This window comes from Crotalus tigris, unplaced genomic scaffold, assembly GCF_016545835.1.
Source record: "Crotalus tigris isolate CLP2741 ecotype Arizona unplaced genomic scaffold, ASM1654583v1 scf7180000019078.1875890, whole genome shotgun sequence".
Taxonomy (NCBI): Eukaryota; Metazoa; Chordata; class Lepidosauria; order Squamata; family Viperidae; genus Crotalus; species Crotalus tigris.
The window spans coordinates 840,074-867,801 of record NW_024097364.1 but is presented as its reverse complement, the minus strand read 5'-3'; the positions used below and the strand labels follow the sequence as shown (position 1 = coordinate 867,801).

General features: G+C 38.6%; 1 protein-coding gene across 1 annotated transcript; it reads right to left on the bottom strand.

Moving 5' to 3' along the window:
* Nucleotides 1-973: 973 nt before the first annotated feature.
* On the bottom strand, nucleotides 974-27,618 carry ELAC2 (elaC ribonuclease Z 2). The gene is made up of 24 exons (XM_039359498.1): nucleotides 27,068-27,618; nucleotides 26,269-26,319; nucleotides 23,525-23,595; nucleotides 22,241-22,305; nucleotides 21,275-21,332; nucleotides 20,928-20,996; nucleotides 19,071-19,196; nucleotides 18,369-18,427; nucleotides 17,075-17,133; nucleotides 16,920-16,992; nucleotides 15,928-16,040; nucleotides 14,585-14,683; nucleotides 13,125-13,266; nucleotides 12,934-13,019; nucleotides 11,419-11,537; nucleotides 10,512-10,608; nucleotides 9,812-9,950; nucleotides 8,920-8,958; nucleotides 6,603-6,712; nucleotides 4,950-5,049; nucleotides 4,752-4,872; nucleotides 4,565-4,643; nucleotides 3,706-3,850; nucleotides 974-1,750 (listed from the first exon to the last, which is right to left on the bottom strand). Exons 1-24 carry the CDS (start codon nucleotides 27,439-27,441, stop codon nucleotides 1,514-1,516), a joined length of 2,631 nt encoding a protein of 876 aa, XP_039215432.1. The 5' UTR covers nucleotides 27,442-27,618; the 3' UTR covers nucleotides 974-1,513.
* Between the last annotated feature and the right edge of the window lie 110 nt (nucleotides 27,619-27,728).

The following is a 27,728-nucleotide window of genomic DNA, read 5'->3' as shown; positions in this document are numbered from 1 at the left end:
TGCGTAGTGCAGTAGACTGGGCAAGGGGGGGGGTGTAGCACTCATCCGTTCATTATTCATGCCTATCAATAGTCATATTATTGTTGTTGCAAGACAAGGGAAATATTTCAACAGCTTCACTAAACATTGGAATTTCTTTTAACCACTTTTTTCAGGTTTTTGCAACCACTAATATCTTAATATAAAGGAAGGACGCTGATGCTATTATTTGATGCTCTCTGAGCTTGGTTTTTGTTTTTTGGCATATTTATTTATTTATTATATGTGGCCCATCTCAACTATAAAATGACTCTGGACAACATAAAATCATGCTGTTACCTAGTTTAGATAATGAAACGTCTGCAAGGAAACCACCAAGCTCGGGGAGCACCAAGGAATTCTACTTTCAACCCTGAGCTACAAATATTTTCCTCTTTAGGAAAGACACTTTTCACTCTGCTCATTTTAATTCCACTTAGATTCAACTTTAGGAACTATCCAGACTACATTAGGGCAGATATCTGGAGAGCACGTTCAGAAAGGACAGCCAGCCGCTCCACCCCTATACATTATGAAGGCCACATGGCATTAAGTGAGGTAAGCATGAGTCCCTCACTTAACAAACATCACAATTTGTGAGCGTAACAAGCAGGTTCCATTATGGTCAAAAGTGAAGGACCACCTGGAGGAGGACGGAGTACTGTATGTGCTTGAATTCTCAGATACGTGAGATATCAATTTAATGAACATATTATCTCTAATCATGTCTGTTCCTTTTAAAGACCTAATAAGTGGTGAGAAACCTATAGCCACCCAGGTATTTCTTGCACCATAACTCTAATAATTTTGTTTTGCTTTTGGTAACCGACCTGAGAGAGAATTTGAGTTTCTCTGGGGGGAATAATACAATGAAAATAGTTTGCACTTATTTAGGTGGTTAGTATATCCCTATGAAATGTTTTAACTTCCAATAATATAGCTGAATACAGTTTAGGACAGTGCAAACAATGTATCCATCTGTACATTTTATTTACTGGGTCCTTGAATTTAAAAATGTGAGTACTTACGATGTTACGCTATAAATAGCGTCATAGGAAGAATGCTGCAAAGTTAATTTTAGATAAGCAGTGACAACTCCAAAAGTGTATACAGTCACAACACTACACGCTCATCCAGTCTAAAGGTCTGGTTTTAAAGAAATTGACTATTATTTTGAGAATCAAAATAATAGGTTGCAGATCCCCACTTGTCTCAATGACCATAATAAAATATTTCCAGCAGACAGGCAAATGAGCCATCGGACCACAGTGTCTCCAGATAATGCAGCTGGGAAGTACATTTTGTTAGCTAAGCTATTAACATGTCCAGCAGGAACTCTGCTTGTAGAGGCAACACAGGCAATTTATCCAGAGCCAACCAGCTGGCAAAATTCAATGTGTTGATACCTCCTAGAGTCTTCAGCTCTCACACATATCAGATGTCATATGCTTAAGTCACTCTTCTTGACAGAACAGCAGCTATTTTGCTGCTTTGCTTAATTGGTAGTTTTGAGTTTTTTATTTGGTGCTCCAACGGAATCCTCAGAGTGTTCCAATTTCATTTTGGCTGGTGATCTGTTCCCCGTGACAGTCTGGGAAACTTTGAACGCCTCTTTCAAGTGGCGCAATTCTCGTCTCTCCCGGCGCTCCTCCATCTCTCCAATCTCATCTGCAAACAAGGCCTTCAGAGGCGGGATCAATTTTGGAATGGCATCGAAATCCTCAATACGAACCTGACAAAGATAGCCAATAATATATAGCAAAAACCGTACAGAATCTGTGTGAACCTACAGCCTTTAAATTTTCATAAGGGTTACGTGTGTAGCATGTACCTCAATACTGAACTCTTTTGTGTCAACAGACAAAGAAAAACCGGATGGACAACTAATCTAGTGCCCAATCAATTTTTCAAGCTCACTTGCACATTTAAAATGTTCTGATCTCTAGGAAAATCCATCTCAGGATTCTAAAAACAGAATTCTTCCACTCTAACATGCCATCCTACCTGTCTTCTGTTGGAAAAGCCGACTGGGAACATAACATGAATTGGCCAATAAGGTCACCTAAACTTCACCAGACTAATGTCATACCTACAAAAAAGGTGACTTATTTCCTATCTTTTGTTTGTTCATTTGAGGTTCCTCTCTCTTTTTAATCCTATAATCAGAAAGGTGATGGTGTGTGCTATAATATTGTGTGTGTGTGTGTGTGTGTGTGTGTAAGGGGAAGTCCTATGTGGCTATAACCTCAAAGCATGATCTAGAAAGAGAGTGGCAGCAGGCAAAACATCCTAAGAAACTAAAACACAGAACCAGACCTACTTCGATACTGTAGCCTTGGAGACTGCAGAATATTCAATTACAAACAATTACAGCATAAAGAGATAAAATAAAAATCAACTAAAAATAACTATGATTTTAAAAATAAAGGAAGACTAAAAAGCTATATAAAAATTAAGTTACCACAGGCACATTAGTTTCAAAAACAATAGAAGCACTGTTGAGGAGTGGGCAGAGAGGCTGGGCTGGATTAGAAAAAGAGGCAGGACAAACATATAAAGGTTCCGTTGGAGAAACAGTAATAACAACCATTCAGATTAGAAAAATGATTTGGGAAAATAAAAATACCCAGGGATTTATCAAAATTTAAATCTTCCTATACAATATACTCTCTCAATCCCAAATGCACATTTGTATCGTTCTTTCCTCCGAAGTGCCTGAACATAGGCCAAAACTAAGGGTGTCCAATGAAACTCTCAAGTAAATATCCTAAAGAATATCGATCTGGTTGGCTAAAAAAAAAATAATAATCATATCACAGATTAAATTATCTGCTGAATCACTATCACTCCTACATAAACTAATTGTATTTGTGTTTGACATGTCTGCTCCAGGAGAAATACTAAAAACAAATTGGGATCAAGCTACACAATGGATAGATGAAAATACATTCTGAAGAGGAACTGAGAGACTTAGACCAGTGACGTCCTATCAGACCTGATAATCCAACTCAGGGGTGTCAAATTGCCGGCCCGCGGGCCAGACGCATCACAACGAAACCGCTCCCACCCCATTGCCGGCAATGGGGGAAAAGCTCCAATATGTCACATGACGTCATGAGTTTGACATGTCTGGTCCAACTGGATAATGAAAAGACACTCCTCTCAGCTCACTAGATTAAGCCCAGCCCAGTGAAATTCCAATCTATCGGAAGTTCTTTAAAAGGGACTGCTAGATTAAATTATTTCAAATCAGAGTCATTTTAGAAGTACAATCATTCTCTTGTGAATGGGAAAACAAAGGAAAGCATCGCCAAGTAATGTAGTTTGAGCTGCTTCAAAGAAATAAAAATTAATGCACAGAAGAATGAATAACTTGGAATCAAAAAGCAGTTGCAGACTAAGCAAGAAGGGAATGCTGACAAAAACAACAGAAACCATACATGTTTGTATAGTATTATAAAGTGTGAGTTGTGAATCCACTTCAGTAAGATAAGAGTCATCAATTTTGACTATCTGAGACACTGGGGCAGAGATCCCCCTGTATAATTTTATTTAATTTAATCTATGATATTATTTTTTTAATAAACCAGATCAATATTTTAGGTTATTTAGAAAAAATATTCAATATCCAAAAGAAGCACATGAAAATGTAGAGCTCTCTTAGCCTAAGCTACAATTTTAACTGACCTGCATGTGATCAAATGCAATTCCAACCTTTTCAGTGAAATCTTCATCGAAAAGAGGAATTTTAGCATAGCGTTGACTGAAGTGATTGAGCATGATGAATTTTGCATTCATTCTCATTCCAACTTCAACAGCCTGTGAAGTAGTGCTATAGAAAGGAAACAAAAAGAAAACACAGTATGAAATAAAGACATCTTCCTAGAATCCTTCATAGCAACTTATGTTAAAAGGAAAAGCAAATTGGAAGATTATGGGAGCAACATAAAAGTATTTATGAAGTATTCCAACTACTGTTCCTTGCCAAAACAAATGAGCAAAGAGGCTTGTTTCAAAATGCCAAGCAATATATTTGACCCTAATAAAACCAGGTTATCTAGTCTGACCCCTATCAGAGTCCTGAAAATTATTAAAATTTTAAATTGCTATCTCAGTTTGTGTTTTTTTTTTCTTGGAATATCAAAATTAAAAGTTTAAATATTGATAAAGGCAACATTTATTCCCTATATATAATTCAATGTTTCATGTCAAAACATAGATTCTTAGCATATTAATATAATGGGTGGAGATGTTTTTTAAAATAACCTTACAACCTCAACCTAAGGTTTAAAATAACCTTACAACCTAAGGTTTGTTTAACCAAAATCAAGTCTAACTTAATTACAACAGGTAGTAAATATACAAACACCTAAAGTAGTTAACATTTGCTCCAATTTTACTTAATTATTCAAGGAACAAAAAGTATATCTCTATATGCTTTCTGTTACAATTTAGATTACAAAAAAACTTTTTAAAAATCGCCTTTATTTCATTTCACTCTTACATGAAAAAATGACGATGTCACCTTTTGGTAGAAATTTTTTACCTGTGTGTCTTCTCTATAGCTTCCTCTTCCATTCCATCCTCCAGGGTTGCTTCATGAATCAACAAAGAAGCATCTTTTCCTGTGAAAACCATATTTGTGACATTTGAAGAGCAGCATAAGAACATTTTCAAACACATGGTATGACCCAAACTATACCCAGTAATGTTGAAGTCAATGCATAGCTCACCCATGTCAACTAAAGCGGCACATGGCATAGTGTCACCAGAGTAGACCACCTTCCAACCAGATTTATGGACCATGGAACAACCAAAGGCATTCTTACAATGCCGGACTTCGCATGTCTGAAACTAAATGTCATAGCACATTAGCACTTGGAATCTGTTTGTGCTTTCTCCTATTCCGTCTATCCCCATGCCTTTTTTACCTCTTTGAAGTCACATTTCTCCATAAGCAATTCAATATACACCTTTGCATTGGGTTTAAACACATCGGCATTTTCTTTTAAAAACTGGGCAGGAATCATTCTGAAAAGAAAAAAAAGAGACCCAATAATTATGGTAAAAGCATGTATGGTTTTGTTTTATGAAAGAACAAGAATTTTTCATATCAGCAAAACTACCGGCTGTCAAAGGGGGAACCATTATCTTCATCAGTGCACTCCATCAGGACACTTGATTCTCCTTTCAAATTCCTACATGCTACTAGGTGTCAAATGTAATATTATTTTCTGCTCACATCAACCAATTGCATTAGATTAGAAGAATCTAATGGCTCACACCATTATCTGCTTGTCCACATTCTCTCTGAATTTTATAAAGAATAAAATGAATCACAACATGGATGTAAAATTGCTCTAAACTTGGCTGAATCTTTTTAATTTAAAAATTGGACAACCCATAATAAACCCCTGGTGGAACTGTTACCAGCAAGGTTCTAATAAATATTTCATCATCCAGATCATTTTTCTGATCTAGATGAACAATGATTTAAAGAATATGCAATCAGTATCCTGCAGATGTTAAAAAATAACTGCCAAACTGAATCCAATCTGTGTGAAATATATCTATACCTCCTCTTCAAAACAATTTAGGGTCTCAACAAAGAAATTCCTAGATGTTTACAAGATATTAAATTACTATATTAGATGAATTCATTCAGCCTGACCTCTAACGTCTTTAAACTCTTAACTAAACTGAGTATGAAAGTGCTGATACAACTATTACCAGATTTAAATTAAGGAGACACAGAAGTTCAAATCTCCATTCTGACCTGAAAATCACTGGTCCTGTTTTCACAACTGGGCCAACTGGACCCTGTGAGCTGATTCCCATGGGGCTAGATTCTGTCCAAAACAGAATCTATCTAAACTAAGCTAATTCAATCCAGTAAACTGTGTCCTGGGAACATCAAATCTATTTAACTGCCTCATTTGTATACCTACTGGTATCTCCAAGAAAAAAAAAAGCTGAAGAGACAGAACAGTTGGGGGGGGGGGGGAACCAAGCCTTTTCCATTATAGAATTCATTGTCACGGCCTGACAGCACAAAAAACAGGCTGCAGCACATTTTAAGGCATAATTACTGCTGCTTGCTAGGTCAATGGGAGAAGAATTAGTGCTGTTATGAAATTCTCCCTGACACCCAGGTTCATCAGATCATAGCACCTCCTGGAGAAAATGGGTTCCAAAATCATCAGCAGGGGGATCTAATTGGGTTAAAGGCCAACTGGATTAAGCGTATTGTGGGAACAGGGCCAAGAATGCTCTTGAATTAGAAAGACTCTCTTGGAGTAATTTATGATATAGGGTTACAACAAGAATAGAAGTAGTAAATCATGCACACTGCTCTGAGTTGCTTTGATGAAGGGTGGAATATAAACTGATATAAAAAAGACAAGGTGTGCATGTGATGAGTAATGCTCATAGCTGTAACTTTTGGAGCAACAGCAAGGTATGATCAGTGAAGTCTTGAGTAACTCATCTTTGGGTGTCATTTTAGTCAACAGTTAACTTATGATAAAGAAATACTACTGTAACATATTGCTACAAATATACTTTAAAGTACTGCATCTACTTACTTGGTGTGATTCAGGATCTCTTGACAGTTATCGTGATATTGATGCAGCCATGTCATAAGTATTGTGGGTGCAACTAATAATAGTGGATTGTGAGACTCACCCTGGGACACCTGAGCGAAAGTAAATAAATAAATCATGAGAGATCTTGCAAGAATCAGTAAACCATGAGGTAACAATACAAAACAAATCAAGAATTAATTCCTGTTTATTTTTCTGATACTTAAGCATTTTTAATGAAAGAGGTACTTTCTCAATGTCTGGGAAATGTCAGCCTGAATTGTGTAGAATAGGCTTTGATTCAACTGACATCTTCAGCCCTGGCAAGATTGACATATTTTGAACAGGGGCTATGTAAGACTGGACCCGTGGCCCTTGCTCAAAGAGTAAGTAATAGCTGTGACTAGGGGAACCTTTGCACAAGTTAATTTTGTGTACCAATGACACCATTCATGAACCAGAGTCCTTGCTTATAATTTAGTAACCCCTCTTTGGATTACTGTAAAGCATTCTAAATGGGCTTGCCCTTGAAGAGCATTCAGAGGCTGTAACTGGTCTAGAACACCACAGCATGAGCAGTCATATAATATTACTGATCTGTGAATGCAGTGGCTCCCAGGAGGATTCCAGATCCAATTCAAGGTACTGGTTTCCACCTATAAAGTGCTACTTGGCATAGGACATCAGGTTATTTGCAGGACTAGCTATCCTTCATTGTTTCTTTATCCCTTATTGTTTCTAATCATCCCACCAAGAATGGGGGGACCTGAAACAGACCATGTTTCAGGTCCCCCCATCAAGCACTGCCATGTTGCTGGGCCTAGGAGTCGTGCCTTCTCTGTAGCTGTGGAAGACTACCCCCAGAGATTGAGTTAGCTCCTGTATTGTTAGCCTTCATAAAGTCTCTGAAGACCAGGCTATTCCCTTGGGCATTTAGACCAGGCAGTTGGGACACCTCTATTGGTGATGTGGTTTTTGTTTTGTGAATTATTGTTTAACCTGGGCATCATGAATGATGACTGTTATAGGTAGTCCTTGACTTATGATTGGTCACTTAACGGCTGTTCGGACCCCTCAAAAAGCTTATAACTCAGTCTAAAATTTACAGCCTCTATAGCGCCCCACATTTATTCACTCTTATGACCCACCCACCCATCCCCCCTGTACCAGGTTCCCAAAGAGCATTTTCCTTCCCCAATAGGATTTTCCTGGCCTTAGCCTGATGCCCACCCCGTCAGGCCCCACACAATCTTCCTCAAATAACTTTCTGAAGAGTTCCAAAGTCTTCCATAGCTCTGGAATGGGTCGCTTTGCCCCTTGGCCACATGGCACGATTCCAAAACCATACCACACAGCCCAATGACAAATCACTCCATTTGCAACGCTGTGCAACTTTGTTTGGAAGCAAAATGGAGTGTCTTGTCTCATGGCATAAGTGGGGGGAGCAAAATGATGGCCACTTCTGGGTCACCCATGCAACCCAAGGAGAAACCAATCACAAGATAAACCGCTCCCTGTGATTTGTCCCACAGCCACACAGCTTCAAGTAGCAATGATGCCGGAATGCAACTCACCCACTGGAAACATGGCGGCTGCTTCTAGAGGGACAAACCAACCTGTCCTGCTTCTTGAACAGTCCGCACACCCTTTCAGATACTTCGGGCCCTGGAGGTTTCCAAAATGCTTTGCAGACCACATTAACAAAACAGAACAGGTCATTTTCTCCCTCGGCTGCAAGGTGCGATTCCAGAAGCTGAATTGCACTCTGTTAGCTATAAGTATGACTGCCACTTCCGGAATCACATGGCCACACAATGAGGCAATGCATCCCAGAGCTCTGGAAGGGTTTGGAGTTCTTCAAAAGGTAAATGAGGAGGAGGATGTTTGGCCTGCTGGGGTAGGAATCAGGCCTAAGGCTTGGGAGAACCCAATGGGAATGGGAAAAGGTCTGTGGGGACCCAAGGGGCAGGAAGCAATCTTGGGGATGGGGAGGTCTTGGGAGGACTGGGGAAGGCGAGACTGGGCCAGGCCTCCAAGGCCTCCTTCACCCTGAGGCACTTGATGCTCTACTTAATGATCATTTAACAATTGCACTGGGGAGAGCAGGAATGGAGGGATCATTAAGCGAAACACTTAACGACCATTGTGACATATGATATAATGGGCAGGCTTTATTATGGTCGTATCTCGAGATTCACTGCTGTGAGATGAGAAGCTATATAAATTGTATAAATTAATTATAAGCTAATAATTTATACTTATATATTTATTATATTTTATATTATATCTATAAATTAATTATAAATTAATGAATACTTACAAGCGCACGATGTCTCTGCACTAAGATATTTAATAAGCCCTAGAAGAAAAAAGTTGGTGAAAGATTATTTCTTATATACTCATCTTTAAATATTTCTTCCTGAAGCGAATTGATTGTAGAAAGGCAAAAAAAAAAATGCATATAAATGGCCTTTCAATACACAGAAGACAATATAGTTTTACTTAATGCTAGGAAAAAAAGCATTAACAGCCCGTTTTGAAATACTGTTCATAGTGATGTTAACAAATTTAGCTCATTGCTTAATTAATCAATATTAACGTCATTTCAAAGTTGTTTGCAAGTGAGAAAATTAGCAACATAAATGGATTTTCTACAATTTGATAGAAATACTTATAAGCAACAACCCACTGATTATATTCAATATACAGGTAGTCCTTCAATAACCGTTCAAAGTTACGATGATGTTGAGTGAGGGGTACTTACAATGGGGTCACCATAGTTATGGCCATCGCAGCATTCCCAGTCACATGATTGCAAGTTTAGCACTTGGCAACCAGATTGCAATTTAGTTATTTATTATTAAATTTGTTTGCCACCTATCTCACCTCAGGGCAACTCAGTTACAATGTTGCAGCATCCAGCAGTTACATGATCACTATTTTCCACCTTCATCACCAGTTTTCAACAAACAAGATCAATTCCACCAAGCTGACAGGTCATGTGAATGTGGGACACTGCAACCACTGGGATTTGCTTAACAATGGGAACTACAACTGCTGCAACTGCCACTGTAAGTCAGTTCAGTCACAGGATGTTGTGCTTTATGACCACTTAGCAGTGGAATTGCTGGTGCCAATTACCATCCTTAAGGGAGAACTACTGGTAACAAGAGAAGAATAAAATTACAGTGCAATTATTATATACTACTCACTGTATGATGATCAGCATGTATATGTGAAATGAATACTGCTGCAATGTTGCATAATATTTTGTCAATTTCATCTCCATAGTGGCGGCAAAGTTGGCCAAAGGTTCCTTCTCCACAATCCAGAAGCACAGATTGAGTAGGACTAGAAAAGAGAATGTATATATTATCAATAGATATGAAAAAACCCTGCATTTACAGAAGCCATGATCCTGACGTGCTACTCCTTCCCTCACAATGTTTCATGTAATAGTTTAAGATAGCTGTTCTGCTGCATGTCTTTTCACCATCTGCATATGGTTAATGCAAAAGTATATTTAAAAATCCTAGTTTGCATTTATACTGTAGAACTGTATCCTAGGACAATCTAGACTCACCCCTGATTTTAAAATGGAAGATTCTGACCTTTGCTTATTGCTTTAATCTTAGCTCTCAAATGTATGGTTAAAATAACAAGCATTTCAACTTGATAAAGAAATCAGGAGTTAGCAATTCAGTAAAGAAGACAACATGTAGATTAACATCTACTGGTGAGATCAAGACAGAAATATTACAACAGACTCTTTCCTATATCCATTTCCTGTTGAACGTGACTGAAATCAGAATCAATAATTAAGGCAAATAATGCTGGAGAAGTTAGGTATTCCACTTTTATCCACTCATCTTCGAGTAACTGCCTATCTCTTTCCTCAAAACTGTAACCTACCTAATATTTACCAAGGTAGAGCTAACATTCCGTATTTTCATTGGTACTGCAGAGCCAGTTCCTAAGAACACAACTTCTGGATAGCAATCTTGGGTTTCTAAGAAATAAGAAAAAGGCAGTTAAATGCATGCAAACCAAAGATACGGATTGTTACTTAAAAATGAAATACTTGTGCTGAATAGGAAGCCCATAATATAAACATAAAAACTAAAGAGAAATTTCCTGAAAATAATTAACCAGTGGAATGGCTTGCCTCCAGAACTGGAGATTTTTAAAAAGAGACTTTTTCCGGAATAGTATAAGTTCTCCTGACTAGAAGTCCTCCCAGGTCCCTTCTCACACTGTTATTCTGAATTCTGTATTCTACTATAAGCATTTGAGCACATTCGCCAAGGCCAGCTTACAAAAAATAAGCAGCTCTAAGTTTATAAGAAATATTTTTTTATAACGTTCCAAAAAAAATTCTTTCCCTCAGCTTGAAGTTACAAATAACCTGCATGCAAAATGTGGGCAAAAAAATGTCTCAAAAAATGATCTAGTATATAGATTGCATCCTTCACTGTTGGATGTCTCTGAAAGAACGGTCCTTCAGAAATACCGTAAAAATTCAGCAGCTTTAACAAAAAAAACCTTTGCATGTCCAAAACACAACACTCTATTTCAGAAGACAGCCACCTCACCAGTAAGGTGAGTAAGATCAACTTTTACAAATGATTAGAGAATGGGCGCCTTCAACGCTGACAACCTGTTTTTCAACCATTGACTTTTAGAGATTATCTTTTTTTGTAAAAGTTTATATCTATTAAATGAATTTCTCAAACTGTATCAGAAATAACAAATGTATGCTTTTTCCACAGTCAGCTGTTTGACCGGATATGTTGATGAATCCTGCAGATAGTTTATTGACCTGATGATGCTGGTTTCGCTGACAAACTCTCGTGGCATGTCTGCACCGAATCCTGGAAGTCAGGGAGTTGCAAGGCTTCAGCTACATATTCAGCAGGATTATAATTAAAAAGAGCATCCCTAAAAAAAAAACACAAGAGACAATGAGAAGCAATTAACAAGCATTTTATTTTCTAAGAACAAAGGTTATCTTATTATTAACCATTCTGATACTTTTATTTATCACAAAGAAAAACCTACCGACTTTGAGAAACATTTACTCAAGAGTGGCCAACCTACAGACTGCAAGAAATGCATACATTTTTGCTTTCCCACTTCCTTGCACATCACTGGCCAAATATTCCTGAGGTCAACTGGCTGGCTGGCCAGCCTATCTAGTTTCTTGCCTGTCTGTCTCTCTGTCTGTTGCATTTATATGGCCACCCAATTCAAACAATGTGATCTCTAAACAAAGGCCACAGATCTCAACTACAAAAAAAATGCATCACCCCTAATTTATATATTTAATTCAAGATGCTGTAAAAGGGAACAACTATTTGAAATGCAGTTGTGTTTTTAAATTGTTTGCCCACTTGCTCATACTTCCAAGTTCTATGTAACTTTCCAGACACAGAAACCACTGTTCCCAATCCCATTAAAAAGCAACTAAGTAACTAAGTTAACAAGTACTACTATGAGCAGAAAAGGTGTTTGGTGACTTCCGTCTAAACCTACTACATGGTTTTATCATTCAAACTTAACAACAACATAACAACATGATTATCAATATCTATTTTTTCATTTTGATCAGCAAGTAAGAAAGAGACTTTTAAGCAATCTCAGATTTTCTGGAACTGTTTTTTATGTGATAAATTTCTGACCATAGTTTCTTTTATACCATATTTGAATTGTTTAATAATGATAATTATTTATTAAACTTATATGCCATCTGATTCTCAACAACTTTGGGTGGCTCCCCTCTAACGTAGAATATGCATTTGCCACTCATATAATATTAAATAAATTTGATACATGTATTTTGCACCATTATCTGATTATTACAAATGACATAACAGCGTCCAAAACATCCCATTCCAGCTGCACCCCATATTAGGTATGAAATACAGCACCCTGTACAGACTGCTTTGCGCATTCTGGAAATGATTCCGACCAATCTGGTTATGCTCAAAATGGGGCACTCCCGGTTCAGAAAAGGGCATCTGAAGTTCAAATATTTTGCTTCGGAATATTTTATGTATCCTTTTGCATTTTATTCTATTTAGTAAGCACAATTTAAAACAAGTACTACTCTGACATATTCTCCAAGGATATGAGGCAAAACATTGGAGATTAAAATATATTAATATTTTGCAAAAAGGTATTTCATTTTTTTAATATTAAAATAATGCCCAATTGATGAGGAAAAGGGTAGAAAGATAAAAAAAATCTGCAGAAATTCTATGCTCGGTGTCCAGGAGGTAAGTCTTTGGACAAGACTGAATTCGTAATATGAAGGCAAACTGAAATGGCTACCAACTTCTGCCATTCTCTTTTGGGTCTCAGCTGGTATTTGAGGAGACATTCTCCTTGAGTCACAGGCACACTGAACTCAGCCTCTTCTTCCTGATGGGTAGACAGAAAAACATAAAAGCATAGGCTACCAAATTGACTGAAACAGAGCATGTGCCCTTCCAGCTGTTCCATATTTAACTACTATTATCTTCTTACCTTGCTTGGGTGATGGTTTTTGAGCAATGGAAAGATCTTTGGATGTATGTAATTGAGCTGACTTTGAATTCTGTAGCTATGAAGATGATGTATTGACTTGCAATTTTCGTTGAGTATCAAGTGTTGAGTATTTTCACCAAAGCTAGTGAATAAGAAAAATCAGGCATATTTTAAAACTTGATATTCTAAATAGGATAAGGAAATTCTATTTTACGTTGGGTTTTACCATTATTGTCCATATAAACAAAATAGAAGCTATTTACAGCTTAATGCCTTGACTCCTCCTTTCTGTTCTTCTATGTGCTTCTCATGATAGCTTTAGTACAATCAGAGGTCAGGTATATTATGACAGCAATCTGGCTGCAATGTCTATCACCCCACTAAAGGTCAAACAGTTATATTGTCTGTACTCCCTGTTGTATCTCTCCTTTTTGCCTGGACCCTATGTATACAAATGCAATATGCCTATCACTCATAACATGAAGATGGGATGACCTCACCTTGTCTATCAATCTCCCATATAAGGAAGATTTAAAAAATAGAACACAAGGTGTTTACCACAGATGTTCAACCATAGTGATAGAACAATATCAGTAAAAAAGAGCAACTGAGAAAAAGCATAAAATGTTCTCGTCTGAGAAGCACTCAGAAGCTTTTATCAGAGTTAATTCACTGGATTTCCAATCACAGATTTGCCTGTGAAATACATTAAAACAAATAAAGCCAAATGCTGATATATTGTCATGACAATGAATAAGTCAGAAACGCCCTATTTTACAGACAGATTCTCCTCTTTTAGATTCAGACTTAATTTTTTCAGGACTCTGTCTATATTTGTAATATTATTTTAGTAATTAAGTATTATTGCAAAAGAAACTCCTGCGAGTCCCTTGGACTGCAAGGCGTTCAAACCGGTCAGTCCTAGAAGAGATCAACCCCGACTGCTCTTTAGAAGGCCAGATCCTGAAGTTGAAACTCAAATACTTTGGCCACCTAATGAGAAGGAAGGACTCACTGGAGAAGGGCCTAATGCTGGGAAAGATTGAGGGCAATAGAAGAAGGGGACGACAGAGAATGAGATGGCTGGATGGAGTCACTGAAGCAGGAGGTGTGAACTTAAATGGACTCCAGAAGATGGTAGAGGACAGGAAGACCTGGAGGAACATTGTCCATGGGGTCGCGATGGGTCGGACACGACTTCACAATTAACAACAACAACAATTATTGCAAATCTATGGGAAGCACTTCAAAAACTGTGCAAGTGCCAAGGAGTAAACAATGCTAATTATCATTCTAATAGTAAACAATTGGTGAGAATGAGTTAAATGCAAACATATGTCAAAGTAAAGCGACAGGAAATCAGTTAATGCTAGTGAAATTCAGCACGCCACTATTCAAACCTCATTTATCCTAGATAATCTGAGCAGCAACTGAAACTATGGATAGAGCTAGACACAAACCTTTCTAACCACTGCTTATACCGATTGTCCTTCAGAACAGAGTCTGGAGTGATATGAACAACTAAAGCCACAGAATGTTCTGGATTCCCTTGCCGATACCTGCAACAAAAGATCTGATATAAAAGCAGAAATTCTCAGGATGCAGATTATGTATCTAGCATATACCACAAATCAGGATAGTTACTATCCCAATTTCTACAGAATCCAAGCTCTAAGGCCTGGGCATATAGATTTCAAGTGACCAGAATTCGGCAAGAGATTGCCACCTTATACCATAACATGCCTGTATAACTTTGATAGAGGAGAGTTCAGCATTGAACCAGGTGATCAAAAATTCAGTTCTGACCTTAAAATACTGAATACTATAAATGAAGCTATCAAATGTAGATAGTTTTTTGGCTGCAAGAATACAAACTCATATTTGTACCGTATTTCTGCAGTATTTTTTTACTCTACTGAATTTCAAGCTACATGTACTCCTCGATGTACAACCACATCTGAGTTTCAAATTTCTGTTGCTGAGACAATTAAGTGAGTTTTGCCCCATTTTATCACCTTTCTTGCCCCAGTTGTTAAGTGAATCCACACAAGTTAAGTGAATCTGGCTTCCCCATTGACTTTGCTTGTCAGGTCGCAAAAGGTGATCACATGACCCCGGGGACACTGTGCCACCCTCATAAATATTAACCTGTTATATTTGAATTTTCATTGACTGACCATGGGGATGGTGCAATGGATGTAAGCAGGGGTAGTCAACCTGGGCTCTTTTATGACTCGTGGACTTCAATTCCCAGCTGGTTCAGGGTTGACTATCCCTGGATGTAAGTGTGAAAAACAGTCATTAAGTCACTTTTTTCAGTGCCTTTGTAACCTTGAATGGTCATTAAACAAATGGTTGTAAGTCGAGGACTACCTGTATTTATGTACCTACTGAAAGAAGCAATCCTATATGACAAGAGGTCCCCAGCCAATGGGCTGTGGCTCACTAACTTTGGCCACCGGGCCGCAGGCATGGCTGGCCAGTGTGCGCATGCGCACGCTCAACTGCCCTTGCGCCGGCACTAACCTAAAGGTGCCTGCCCCTCCCTTTCCCACCGGGCTTCTAACCCAGAAAGGTTGGGGACCCCTGCTATATGCAATACATATAATTTTCTCGCCTACTAATATTTTGCCACATCTTACTGACCTAGGGTAAATGAGTTGTTTACATGGATTGATGAATATAAAAACAGACCCATATTTCCAAAAGACACGGTGACAAATAAAGACATAGCAAGAAAGTTGTTGTCCAGTGATTCCTTAATACAAAATACGAAGACAGTTGAGCTTTTGCTTAATCATACCTTAGCAGTGTACTGTTCTCACAGACTGCATCTATAAAACCTTCATGAGGGCACTCCAATACAAGGAATGCTATACTTGGCTCTGGAGGCGTACAAAGTTCTTCAGCCAAGATCTGTTCATAAGATACACAGGTCAATAAGATACACCATCAACACATATTTTATTAAAGTCTATCACAGTCCACATTTCAACAGGGAGAAGAACATTACTGGGTAACATTTCCCATAATGACCAAGAAGCAGGGATCACAAACAGGAAGGGCATTTTTTGCTTTATCAAACTGTTCCATCACTTTATATCAGTGGTTCTCAACCTTTTTAATGCCGCGACTCCCAACCGGTCGTAAGTCGAGGACTACTCAACCGGTTGTAAGTCGAGGACTACTCAACTGGTGCAGCACCATTTGCAGAATGGGACTTTTGGCGGGCTCAGCAGGGCAGAGACAGCCTGGACAATTCCTATTGGCTTTTGAAAGCCAACAGAATTAGACTCTATTCAAGACAGTCTATTCTATTGGCTTTCAAAAGCCAATAGAATAAAAGGGAGTAGCACAGCTAAGGAAAAGGGGGAAAAAATGGCGGACTGCGTTGTTTGGCGATCCCCGTGAAATAGTCGTTCGACCCCAAATGGAGTCCCGACCCACAGGTTGAGAACCACTGCTTTATATGAACTTTTGAGCCCGGAAAGCTGTTCCCCTCAACCCACAATGATGAAAGGATCCAATGTAAAAAGTTTTCCTTTGAATAAGTGAGGGAACTTCATGTGCTTTTTCACATTACACAAATCAATAGTTTTATGGACTCAATTCATTTAAATATTCCCATTGATTGACGCAAAGGCCAAACAAGCATTTTAGGTTGTAATCTCTCTGCCCTAAATAATAAATTAAAACAAAAATAATAATCAATGGTTACATTCATAAGACAGTGATGCCCAGCTAATTTCATATGCAAAAGGTCCTAAATAAAAGGACCCTTCAGAAAAGTTCTACCTCTTTTCCTTCAAACACGATATTCTCTCCATTCTTCACAGAGGTTATTATGGGTGCAATTGCTGCATTGCCACTAAAAAAAAAAAAAAAGTTAACCAATCTCTGAAGACTGAAGACATTCTACATATAAACATACACTGGAATTCCATACTTACATAGGCAAGCCAAGTTCCTTTGCTTTTAAAACTAAGAAGGTTCCTTTCTTTGGATGGACCTAGAGATAAATATACGTTATTTCATCATGTATTCCTAGCAGCGTGTTCAGTCATCTCAAATGATAACGTTGACATTATATCATAAAATTCACCTACTTACAACCCAACACTAACTTTAGAAATACTAAGAGAGGACAGAAAGGCATATTTGGCTTGGGATGAAATATCTTATTATATTTGGCAAACTAAGCAATGCACACCATTTCTTTTTCTTTTTACGACCCTTTAATTCTTTTTGTTTTGGGGTGGAGTCACAGCAACTAAGTGTTTACTGGCCAGATGCCCTTCCTGATGCCTACATGGAGTTTGCAGCAAGTATTTTCTCTTTGTGCTTTGTTGCTGCCTAGGATCAAACTCTCAACTTTCCAAGTGGGAGCCGAGCACCTTCAGCTCTAGATCATCCCACCAAGCATTGCTTCTTGGCCTTTTGGCTAAGATCAAGTGTAAGCAATACACATATAAAAGTAATAAATCATCTCATGAGCAAGTCAGGTCTAAGATCCTCAAAAGCTGCAACTATAAATACATATATTGGGGGAAAGTCTATAAACCTATGATACACTATATGCACATTTAACTCCTACCATTTCTAAATAACTCTCAATTTATTTCCACAATCTATATGAGAAACATCCAAGCACATGCAACGCAGATGTAGTGAAATCCTAAAAATGCATACTTAAAGAGGATTGGAATCTTAGCATTTCTTTCACCCAGCTTTTCTAATAAGCAAAGCATCTGAGTCATATTTATTTCATATCAAGCGTTCCCTAGCTCAGAACTATTACAGCATGATATTGAATCTTTACATTATGACAGGTTCCCAAATAGTGACTGAGGTACCCTCTGTCAAGCTTGAAGTTTGCTTTGCTGGTGCAACAATTGTTACTTCTCAGCTTGCCAGTGAGCTTGGGGGGAGGAGGGGAAATTGGAATGCAGACTTCAAAAATAAGAAAAGAAGACTGAGAAGCAAGGTCAATTGCCAGATGTCTGGCTAGACTAAGAGACAATTTCTCATAACAATATAATTGTTTCTAATTGTTTCCATGGGAGGGGAAGTGCTTTCCTTTTACTAAAGGAGGTTTGGCCTGAGGCTTGCCAGAGCTGGTTTCGCTTTCAACTGTGCAGAAATGATGTGCTCAATAAAGTTTTACATTAAGAGATTGGAAAGTGTTTGCTTGGTTGGGTTGTCAGACGGAACCTTGACACCCTCAATGTGGAGAAAAGCTCTTACCTTACAAACATATGCAACAACAAGGGATGGGTCCCTTTCAAGTATGTGTCTCTGGCTGCCTTAAAACAAAATCCAAAACAGACAGATAAGTCCTGTGTTTCAAAATCAAAATATACGTAAAATTTAAAATGTCTGTTTTTTACCAAAAGCAACAACCCAGCCTCACTCTATAGAGACATACTTTATACATTTGAGCAGACATGGCAACTATAGATACAGATTTAATAATTTTATTTCACCCCTGAGAAAATCTAAGGTTCCTGGCTTTCTATCCTATTTTTTTTAAAGTGTTGGAGAAGGGGATAACGCTGGGGGGGAGTGGTGTTAATATGGTTGCTCCAGAACAATACCATAGGCCAGAAGAGTAGAGATACCTTCAATAGTATTTAAGTATTTTGTGTAAACCAGTTGGGCATTATAGACCCGAAAACATCAAAATGAAAATTAACTTAAAAATATTAATGAGACAAAACATTAATAAAACTTAAACATATCTTTAAAATATTAAATGATTGTTAAGACATACATTCCTAAATTATCCAGCTTCAGTAGTAATCTTTTTTGTGAAATATGGATGGACAGATTTTTAAACTTCATGTTGCAATTTAAATTATAATGGCTTATCTGGCAAATTCTCCCTCCCCCACCACAAAAACTTCCTGGTGGGTCCCATTTCATTAACAAAGATCAAGACTTCCTCACCTGTTTTATCAGGTGACTGTTTATTCCTGTCAGAGGGAGATTCTGGCCTTGCAATATGTTCTTGATCATCCTCGTCTATTGATGATTTAGAGTCTGGTTGTATCCTTTGGTCACAGTTGGCTTTTGCTTTTTTGAGGCAAATGGTGGAAAGAGAAAAGGGGCAAGGATAAGGTTAGAATATGTACAACTCTTTGTTTTGCAGACACTGAATACATTCATATATTGTACAGAACTGCACTTCGCTGATTTGGCCACAATTGCCGCTATTCACACAGCACATCCAAAAATGAGCCAAAAACATATAGACTGCTTTATGGCTTTGTGTGATATATATGAAAATAAGAAAACCTCAAACTTAACTATTTTCATAGCCTGTTAAGAACATTTTTACACAGAATTCTCAGTGAGCATCTTAATAGCTACTGTAAAATATTATAAACAACCTTATTATTGTCAATGTATCGATAATTTGAAAATATTAGGGTTTTCATTTATCCCAATCACCAGCCATTTATATGTGATTATAAAAAACTGGAAGTGATCGCAGTGTAGTGAAGCAGCTCCATCTGACACACAGTACTTGGGACTCAAGAAAGTTAATATGCTATCTGTAAATTCTGAGTTCAGTTAATGAAGTATTACCCAGATATTCAACTGAACCTTGGCAAGACTAAATGGCTTTGGATACTGGGATCTTCTGAATCCAGAGAGTTATCAACTTTGTGCTGGATGTGGTTGAACCATCCCAAACACATCTGGTGCACAATATGGGAGTTCTTCTGGACTCACAACTCCTGCTCAAAAAGAAGGTAGCTGTTGTGGCCAGGAGGGCCTTTGCACAGTTTCACGTTGTGCGCCAGTTGCCCCCATTCCTGAATCAAGAGACTCTAACTTCAGTAATTCATACCCTAGACACCTTCCAAATGGATTACTGCTAACACACTACATGGGGCTACTCTTGAAGACCATCCAGAAACTTCAGCTTGTGCAAAATGCCGTGGTGCGAGTAGTTATGTGTGCTTCAAGAACTGTATATTTTACTCCTCTGCTTGAAAGCAGCATTGGTTGCCAGGATGCTTTCGGGTCCAGCTCAAGGTGCCAGTTATGATTTTAAAGCCCTCCCTGGCATGGGGCTAGATTACTTGAGGGACTACTTCTTCCCAATTACATGCACCTATCCCATCAGGTCTGGCAGAAGGGAAATACCGCAGGTCCCATTGGCCCAGGAACTTCATTTGGCAAGACCCAGAAAGGCAGCTTTTCCTGCAATAGCACCCACCCCCTGGAACAACATTCCCTTGAAGCGAGATTTGCCCCATCCCTGCTGGTTTTCTGAAAGACACTTAAAACTTGGATGTACCATTGGGCTCATCCCATGGAAGTGTGCAGCCCCTTAAATGGTTGCATTGTGTACAAGTTTAGACTGTATTTTCCTTTTTTTCCTCATTGTGGTGTTTTTAACTGTAGCGTTTAAGCATTTTAATTGATTTTAATGATTAAGTGTTGTGATCTAATTGTGTACGCTGCCCAGAGTCACATGTAAGTTGACATGAGCAGCCACCTAAATTCAATCAATCAATCAATATTGATTTTAGTGTATACTGTACTGCAGTATAAAAACCACCAGCCACCAGAAAAAGAAAGTTATGAGACGACAGAGCAAACTTATGGTGCATCAAAATTTTCTACAACTAGGGCAGGCTCTCTGTCTCATAATCAACCACAGGTTCCTCTATTGTTACATCCCAATTTTTCAGAATCAGAAGTTACAGAATTGTTATGATACTTAGATCTCTATAGCACAGATTTTACTGTGTTCTACCCACCCCCTATTTAAAATTAGGATACCTTACTCACCTATCAGAGGGACCTGCTGTACTATCATTGTTTCATCCTCATATTCTGGAGCCAAAAAAGACTGCACAACTAGTAACAACACAGATGGAAAATGAATGTTAAGTTATTTGAGCCACAGTTTAAAATTCTTATACTTCAAGCTTTAAGATGGCTTTGCTAGATGCATTTTAAAGAAAAGATGTAGCCAATAACCTTAAAAGCTGGCGGCACAGCATGGAATCAAGAAAAACAAGCAAAGATGTACAGCAATTCTCTTTTCTTGATCAGTCTGCCACAGAACCAGTATGCAAAACAGCACACCTCCGGCAACTGTGAACCTGAAATACAATTTGAAAGATAGCACTTACCTATCTCCATTCCTTTCATTGAACCAGAAAATACTCTGATTGCTTCTAAATATTTTTGCTGAAATACATATAATAAAAAGAACGACAACTATTATTTCCTAGCAAATTAGTAAAACACTGATTATTCTCACATATTATGAAGCTCACCTAATAAGATAAAACACTTTTTACATTTTACTCCATTTTTAAGCATTCAAAATACTTCATACAAGTGATCTCATTATTATTTTTTCAACAATCCTATAATATGTTATTGCACACGAGGGTTAGGGTAGAGAGGAGGAATAGGCTGTCTAAATCAATCTATTTAGTTCATTGTAGCTGAGACTCAAATCTAGGAAATCCCAATTCTTAACTTAATTATTATACTACATCAGGTCAGGATCTTATTTTGCCCCCCAAAATACCAATATGAAGCAGCCTTAGAAAGTAATAAAAAGTAATTTAAACAAAGTATGCTCATACATATAAGCTATAATTTTAAGGAAGAAAGTAATGTTTCTGAAAGTAAAGAATAACTATTATGTCCCCAAATCTGCATTTCTCTAGCAATTTATATAGCATAGAATGCAACATTCTAATTTCCAGATTAAAAAAACACTGAGATTATTCTGCAGGCTAGATTGTAATGAACTGTCTTGTATAACTTATAGGTGTGAACAGTTCAGAAGCTGAACATCAATCACAGAAATCTCAGTCCAGAACAAATAGCAGCTATATTAACTATGGCTATGATGAGTGATTTCAAAATAGACTTCAGACTTGAAGGGAGAGGACTATCTCTCCACTCTTAATTAAAGTATTTCATTAGAATTCTGTAGAAACTTGAAAAAATGTGAATGTCTTAAGAATCCAATCAACGTACTGCCCTATACTACATATCTAATTCTATGCTATTATTCTTAAAAGATAACTGAGTAGGTAATCACTGCAAAAAAAAAAAAAAAAGAGCACAACACAACTCACCAGTTGTGGTGGTCCAGAAAGAATACATTTGGGAACTCTGGTTTCTTTTAAGGTAAGAAGCATTCCTAGAAGAAAGGATAAAGAGTGTGAATGTTACTATTCTCTTTAGATAAAATTGCAGAGAACTTTTGAAAAAAAGATTACTGCTGCAGCAACACAGAAAGAAAAAAGATTATGGTTGACTATATCATTTAGTGGCAACAAACCCTGCAGTTCCAACTGCCATCATTAACTGAATCCCATGGTTGTTAGATGAGCCAACCTTTGGTTGGCTTCACACAACCAAAGCCAGTGGAGAAGCCAGCAGGAAGTTTAAATCCCAGTCCTACAGAGTGGTAAGTGGCTGCTGCCAGGTTGGGGAGAAAGCAAGGGGAAGCACAGAGGAGGATGCACAAAAGTGAAGGTGTATGAGAGGCACTGTAGTTTGGAGAGGGTCAGAGAGGATGTACAAGGTACATTGATCAGGGAGAGTGTGCAGGGGTACATAAGAGACTGGTAGAAAGTGCCCAGGCAGGAGAGACTTACCCCAGTGACTCGAAACCTTCCCCGCTGCTTCCCCATTGACTTTCTGGAAGCAGCCAGGGAAGGTTGAAAATAGCAATCACGCGATCACAAAGTGCTTGGCAACTGGTTATAAGTGTGAATGGATTGCCAAGCACCCAAATCATGATCATATGATCATTGGAGAGCCGAGAGGGTTGGAATTTCAAAGACTAGTCTAACCACCATTGGCTCACACCATCATAACTTTGAAGGGTTGCTGACCAAATGGCTGCAGGCTGAGGACTGCCGGTAGTTTACACTAGTTTATATTGATAAACTAGACGTATGGTTCATAGATATCAAAGTATCTATTATATTTAAATGTGATTCCCCTGGAGTTTAGATTGATCCCAACTTTAATGGCCTTCAGGAAGGTTCTTATATCTCCTTTTGAATTAACAAAAGCAAAAATCACCAATTTTTAATTATTTTCTGCAAAATACCCATAAAGGATTTTCAATCTTTTATTAAAGTATTTATTATTTTACACCTGTTCAAACAAGTCTATTTTGTATTTTTTCCTTATAGGCAACCCTCTGGTAGACATTTCTTCAGGTAAAATTAACTGGTGTTGAAGTACTGTTGTATAACCTGATCTCTTCTTATCTACCTTTTTCTCACTGATGCTTTCTCCAAATCTATGGAGATTATAAATGCAACCTATTTATATATTTTTATTTAATTAGAACAGTCAAAGCAGCACCATTTGGAATACAGAATATATTTATTTACTGAACTCACCAGACAAGCCACCAACATTTGCCCAATTCATTCTAGTGAGGAAGATATTGTCTAAATGAGCCACTTTTAACCTGCAATAAAGGCAAGACTTTTAATGGAATTTACTAAATTAATATTTCTACATGCTTCTGTCCATCAGCACATCCATATCATCCTCAATACCTCATTCACTCACTGATTCACTCATTAATTCATTCAATTTATAAGCCTCTTCAACTATCTAAGCAACTTTAGGTGATACATTAAAACAATAAAACAAACCAAATTCAGTAATAAGCAATCACAAAACTCTGTGTTACTATTTTAGGAAATGAATAATCAAAGAACAAATTTTAGAATCAGCAAAGGCTTTATTTTTTATTTTATTTATTTGTTTCATTTATATGCCACCTATCTCATGTGACTCTGCAACTGGTATACAATAAAACCATAAAAGCTATAATTACAAAATACTCTAAAATTAAAGCATAATTATTGTTAATTTCATACTGTTTATTAAAAAAATTGCCCCATATCACGAAGGGCTTTAAAGTAAATATATATTTACATACATACATACATACATACATACATACATATTGAATATATATATATATTGAACCTTAATGCAGCTGGTAGAACAGAAGTGTAAGTGTGCCCTTCTAGAGGCAATAGATCTGCCCAATCCACTGCATTTTGCACTAGCTCAACCTTCCAGATATTTTTAAAGGGCAGACCCATGTACAGCGCATTACAATAGTCCACCAGGGAGGAGACCAAGGCATGAGTGATTGTGAGCAGAGTCTCCCGATCTAGGAATGAGCACCACCACCAATGCACAATTCAAAACTATGCAAAAGTCCTCCAAGGCACAATTGCTACAAGCTCTTTAATCAGGAGTCGCAAGTCTAGGAGGACTCTCAAAATGTGTACCAGGCACAGTCTCAAGAGTACTTGCTTGGCTGGGCTCGTCAGTCGGAATCTTGACACCCATTCATATAAAAGATGGTATAGGCCCAGAATGAGAAGGCCCCAAACCTCAGAGCCATTCGGTCTTACCAGGGTTCAGTTGAATCCTATTGTTCCCAACCCGTATCTCTACAGCCTCCGGGAACAAAGATAGGACATCAATAGCATGCTTGCCAGGGGTGGAGATGTATCATAATCATCAGCGTACTGATGATATTTTACCCCATGGCAATGGATCAGCTTATCCAGCAGCTTCATGTAGATATTGAATAGGAGCAGAAATAGCACCAAACTCTGCAGCATCCCAAAAAGTACAGGACAAAGGCAGGATCCTTCCTCCACAATCATTATCAACTGGTATCAACTCTGGAGAAAAGAGGGGAACCAGCACAATACTGTGGGTCCACCCCCAATCCCTGGAGCTGGTCCAGAAGGATATTATGATTCATGGTATCAAAGGCCGCTGAGAACTCCACAACAAGGAAAGATGCCTAACCCACATTCCACTGCTACCAGAGATTATCCAAAAACTGGATCCTGGCTGAATGGAATTCAGATAATCCATAAGCTGCTGCATGACTACATTCTCCATAACCATTCCCCAAAAGATATAAGATACTGGGCAAAAATAGTCCTTGCTTAACAATCCTAACTGGCACCAGAATTTCTGTTGCAAAGCGAAGTGGTTATAAGGTGAAATTCCTTGTGACTGCACCACTTAGCAATGGCAATTCCAGTAGATCCAGTTGTGATCATTAGGTGAGCACTGTCATTAGTTGAGGACCTCATGCTTCTCCTGCCCTGCTGCACTTGCCTGTGCTTCAATTCCTCTCACTTAGTATCTCTCCCCATCTCTGCCCTTTTGTACTCCACCACCTCGCAAAAGCCTTACAAAGGATGAGATACACCTTGCCAGCAGGAGAAGAAGACACAAATGTCAGCTGGGGCAACAGGGGTAGGCAATGGCAGCATGGTAATAGTTGAAGTGCACACTGCAGTCATAAATTCAGTCAGGTGTCAAGTACCCAAATTTTGATCATGTGACAGAGGGGGCATTGCAATAGCTATAGTGTTGAGCACTAGTCATAACTACCATTTGTTTAGCACTGTGGTGACTTTGAACAGTTGCTGAATGAGCGGTCATTACACAAGTACTACCTGTACTAGAATATATATATATATTCATCTAAGAGTTCCAACATTACAATTATTAAGTGGCAAATTCTTTTTTGTAAGTTTGTGAAACCTTACCGCTGAGGTTCAATACTAGGTCATGGTTGTGGGTTCAAAGTTGATTTGTAAATTAAGCAGATAACAGTTTTTTAAATGTTGCATGAATTTGCTCCCTGCCTATCAATGGATACTCATGTACTGTATGTAATGCAAAGGGCAAAACATCTGATGCATGATTATAAAGAATGAACTTTATATGCCCCTTTGCTCCCTGACAGCAAAAGTTAATCCTATGTGCTTTCTGAATTAAAGCATCAACTGGGGCACTTTTCTTTTCTTCCACACACTGAAACTGGCCAGCACAGCTTCTTTCTTCTCAGAGCACTGACTATAATTCACAACAGCATTACTGGGATTTAAAAACAAAAGCTGTAGGTAGTAGCTGAGACCATCTAATATTTCAAGGTGGCATTCCTATTTTCTCTCCTATTTTGATCCCAGTTAACCACCACACCTTTGAGGCACTCCACTTTGTTGCCCCTCATTCTTTTCCCCAATTCCACCCATGATTTAAAAATATTTAACACACCTCAATAGTTTTACTGTATTTTTGATTCACTTACTTGTGTTCTTGCATAAGGCGTTGTATTCCTTCTCCACAGTTAAAAAGATATCTGAAATGGAAGAATAATTCGAATTATGATAACCCTATCTCTAATGGCCCAATAGCCTAACTTCTACTGCTCTTGAACTGAGCAAACAATTAAAAATGTTAAAAAGGAAGTATACCGTAGGATAGTTATGTTTAATTAATATCAACCATGCTTGACTGCTTGAGCTTTCTTTCATCATTTAAAGGAGGCTAGTCACACACACATACACAAGGATATGCTTCCTAGAAAGCATCCAGAGATGAGGTAATTAGTTCTGCAGATTACAGGTAATCCTTGACTTACGACAATTTAGCCCAAAATTTCTATTGCTAAGTATGCTTTGCTCTATTTTACAACCTTTCTTGCCAGTTGTTAAGTGAATCACTACGGTTGTTAAGTGATTCTTGCTTCCCCATTGAGTTTGTCTGTCAGAAGGTTGCAAAAATTGATCACACAACTCTGGGACACTGCAACTGTCATAAATATGAACCAGCAGCCAAACATCTGAATTTTGATCACGTGACCATGGGGACGCTGGAACGATTGTGAAAAACGGTCACAAGTCACTTTTTTCACTACCGTTGTAACTTCGAGCAGTCACTACATGAACTGTTGTTAAGTCGAGGACTTCCTGTACTACACCAACATAAGAGAATGGAGGCCGATGTAGTACTGCGGTGAACTGAACGAAGGAAAGACTCATGCGATGCCTCTCGCACGTGTCTCACCGGAACTGGGAAGGAAGTGCAAACATCAGGCGGAGACTCACCGGTTGTACTCGGAGAAGACGTAGACCGCCGCCCCCATGTCTCGCGATCCTCCTGCCACCACTTGCACATAAACGGTGTTGGGGCCTTTGTCGATGGTCCCGTGGCGTTTCTCCCGCGCGCGAAGATGCCGCAGCGGGTCCTTCGGGGGACGCTGAAGACGGGCTCCCCCTCCAGACATGGCTCTGATCGTCACCCCCAGCAAATGCTTCCACATGTAGCTGAGAGAAGGGCGCCGCATCCAGCCCAGACACCGGCACGCGCTTGCGCTCCCACTCCCCACGTGACTGAGCCCGGACCAATCCGACTTAGAGCGAAGCGTTCTCCGCCTCGGCCGCCAATCACCAGGCTGGTTCACAGGACATAAACTGATCATAGAGACTAAGGAGTTGAGGTGAGTTTTCCGGTTTCGCCTGTTTTCGTGTGTCGCCTTAACAAATGCATAGCATCCGAATTAGGATATGGTGGCTTCCAACTTGCAACACCGACTTACTAAATTGGGGAGGAAAAAACTGACTTGTCCTCGAGTTCAACTAATCAGTTATAGCCCTTGTTGCCTTCTACCCCTAGCAGTGCTTCAAACTGACATCCCTCCGCCCTGTAAAACCGTATTCATCTATTGCAAACACATTGGAAATCCCAATACATGGCCGTTCGTCTCCA

What these genes read in the sequence shown, in the direction of transcription:
- ELAC2 (XM_039359498.1), bottom strand. Translation starts at nt 27,441, where the DNA reads ATGATCAGTTTATGTCCTGTGAACCAGCCTGGTGATTGGCGGCCGAGG. An exon ending in ACAGCAGGTCCCTCTGATAG is followed by an intron (nt 19,197 to 20,927) that starts GTGAGTAAGGTA and finishes GCCTCAAAAAAG; the next exon opens with CAAAAGCCAACTGTGACCAA. An exon ending in GAGATCCTGAATCACACCAA is followed by an intron (nt 5,050 to 6,602) that starts GTAAGTAGATGC and finishes TTTTCTTTTCAG; the next exon opens with AATGATTCCTGCCCAGTTTT.